The sequence below is a fragment of the Rhinichthys klamathensis genome, unplaced genomic scaffold (genome assembly GCF_029890125.1).
Source record: "Rhinichthys klamathensis goyatoka isolate OS25496 unplaced genomic scaffold, OSU_Roscu_1.1 h1tg000217l_1, whole genome shotgun sequence".
Classification (NCBI taxonomy): Eukaryota; Metazoa; Chordata; class Actinopteri; order Cypriniformes; family Leuciscidae; genus Rhinichthys; species Rhinichthys klamathensis.
Window position 1 is genome coordinate 694,475 of NW_026606742.1, and position 3,073 is coordinate 697,547.

A 3,073-nucleotide genomic window follows, 5' to 3' on the forward strand; every position below is an offset into this window, starting at 1 on the left:
TTCTAAATCTGTATACACAAAATCAAAACATTAATTAATTTATTTTTGTTTTGTATTGTATTTATTTTTATTTTTTCATTTGATAATTTTCTTTACAATTTCTCAAAACAATACTGGTTACACAAAACCATTTTGTTGTTGTTTTTTTATACAGTAATGCATCTTGATTACAGTTTGAAGTTTTGGTTTTGTGTTTATAGTATGTTATAGGTTTCAGGAAATGTGTCTTTTAAATATTTACATTTACATTTTAGACATATTTGTTATACAGTACTTAGTCACAGATCTGAGTTCAGTTCAGTTCAGTTGATTTCATGATGTGGAATGAGTGATATGGCATGTACAACTGACAGCAGGGCACTACCTTCTGGACTTTACTGCCTTTATCAGAGCTCTGCAATCCATTTATATACAGTGCCGATACCTTCTCAACACTTACACACAGAAGAGGACAAGAGAAAGGTAAGGAACTGGACAAAAACTCAAATGAATGCATACTTATGTCCTTTTCAGTTAAGTGAAAACTAGACAAAAATATTCATATTGGCCTTGTCTAACAAAAGGATTTTTTTCTTCTTGTAGAGCTGGCCGATAATTATGAAAATCCTTGTAGTGTTTGTTATTGCCGCTTTCTCTGGTAAGCATTCATATAATTTTACCAAATTCTTAATGTTTTTATCCCTCTCAAAACTGGTCAGACAATCAGTTAATCAGCTTAAATGTGTTTATTTACATACATTTCTTATGAATTACTGTGAATCCATTAGGTTGCCATGCCAGTGTTATGTGGCAGGACCGACCAGAGGGCAGTATGGATCTAGTGAAAAACGCATTCTGGAATTACGTGTCTCAGGCAACTCTTACAGCTGAGGACACACTGCAGGTGATTAGAAACTCAGAACTGGGTCAAGAAATCAAGTAAGTACGTAGTAAATTAGATGACGAACTGATAAACTGGCTATGAAACAAGTCATAAAACTTTGAAGAACACAAACATCCATCTCCGTTTCTCCACAGTGACAGGATCTCTAAAAGTGCTGATGCCATCAATGGATACACCCTGGCCATTCAAAGTCAAGTAACTCATCTGACACAAAAGCTTCTGGCCAAACTTTCCCAGGATGCGGATCAGTTGAAACTGCGCCTGGAACAGGAAATGACATCTGTGCATTCCCAGCTCAAGCCTTATGTTGATGAGATCAGAGCTGATATTGAGGAGCAGGTTGAGCGGCTGAAAAAGGATGTGGCCACGTATGCAGAGACCCTGAATTCTGAAGCCCTGAAATCTACTCTGGTTCAGGGGGCTGAGGAGCTGAAGGCAAAGCTGGAGAGAAGTTTCATGGAAATGGGTCCCCAAACCGAGGAGCTGAAGCAGAAACTGGACCAACACTTTTTGGAGTTTCAGATGAGCATGACTCCATTAGCCCAAAGCTTTCAGAGTCAGCTGACCCAGGGAAGTCAGGAGCTTCAGAAGAATCTGGCTCCCTATTCAGAGGAGCTGAGAAAACTGGATCCATACGCACAGGACCTGAAGGCCCAGTTAACAGCTCTCTGGGAGTCTTTTGACAAGATCAGCAGTCTTGAAAGACCTTAGAGACTTTATGGAGACCTTTTGGAAACGCAAAAGGGTGCTTCTGTTACCATTGGGGGTTCACCTAATATATTTCTTTGTTGCTCATGTATGTTTTTTAAAAAAATTGCTAAATAAAATAATGTAAGCACTATGATTGATGTCCACATTTTTTAAAAGATATCTTACAATATTATCCCATGATAGCATGCACAGCCATTCATTAGCTTACCAAAACACGGAAGGAAGGAAATAAAGAAGAGAAGAAAAAACTAATTAAAATGAAATACATACAATGGTTATTGGGACATAACAAGACCTTTGATGTAAGACTCATAAGTGGGGTTTTCTAATGGAAAAAGTGTAGGAACTTGACTCATCCACATTTTGACTGAAGGTACCTGTGCAGTTGACCATAACACTTCGTTTTTAGCCAAATAAATGCAAACAATTACTATACATCAAGAGATATACATTTGGAGACAATGCAAATGTCTTTTCAATAATCTTGAAGTGAAGCAAACCCATAGTTGGAATTTGACCTCTACACTTAACCCACCCAAGTTAGCGCACATACATTAGGAGCACACACACACTGCAAACTTTCCAGCAGGCATTATTTTATCACAATCCCAAGGATGAAAGGTTTTTAAACATCTCTAATTTCTAATGTCATGTTCAGTATTTTTTATGTGTGAGGCTTCAGAACTTTTATTTCACCCCTAGTGTGATTACGTAAGGCTGGAATACACTACACAACTCACAACACATAACAACACATCATCATAGACTTGCCGACTTTGCAAATAGTGCAGTGACCAGTACATTCCAGGGCCCGGTTTTACGGCGGCCCCCTCTCTGGCTGCAACAGTGGAGAAAGGTTTGCTACATTTTGATTGGATTTTGATAAACTAGCACAAACAAATGTCCAACACCATTAGATAAGGATGATAACTGGCAGACACCTCAAGCTTGAGAATTATATGAACTCTCATTGGTCTACAGGCAGTTTCTGCCCGGCATCCATCTTAAGACTAAGTCAGAAACACCATAGACATTCTTTAGGACATGTTATGTACAGCTGTGATGTGGTTTTTGCTAATTCAACCTTCACACTCTTGCTCTTACTGATGGGATGTGAAATAAGTGAAGATTGGCCATCAGGCCATGCATATATAGTGAAGCCTGCACCACTATATTGGCAGTGTTTCAGTTTCATTGTCCAACCCCTGTATGTTAGGCAATAATAATAATAAACTAAATGTGATAAACAGGCCTTATAATGTCAATTGTGCAAATGACAATGTATCATTGCCTGCAAATTTATATTTATACTCCAATTGAGACCTATTACACAGATACCTTTATCAAAACAACCTATTATTTAATCTATTTACTATGCGTGATACATGAGTCAAAATGACTTTATCACAGCCTTCTTGCACAAAGTTTTCATGTAAGAAATGCTCAAGATAATAGACTCATTCTCTCTTGTGTGAGATG

At 37.8% G+C, this 3,073-nt stretch overlaps 1 protein-coding gene across 1 annotated transcript; it reads left to right on the forward strand.

Annotated features, from left to right (window-relative positions):
• The first annotated feature begins 318 nt into the window (after positions 1–318).
• On the forward strand, positions 319–1,724 carry apoa4a (apolipoprotein A-IV a). Its single transcript, XM_056264212.1, has 4 exons — positions 319–462; positions 583–637; positions 768–918; positions 1,018–1,724. Exons 1-4 carry the CDS (start codon positions 325–327, stop codon positions 1,592–1,594), a joined length of 921 nt encoding a protein of 306 aa, XP_056120187.1. The 5' UTR covers positions 319–324; the 3' UTR covers positions 1,595–1,724.
• The last annotated feature ends 1,349 nt before the right edge of the window (positions 1,725–3,073 follow it).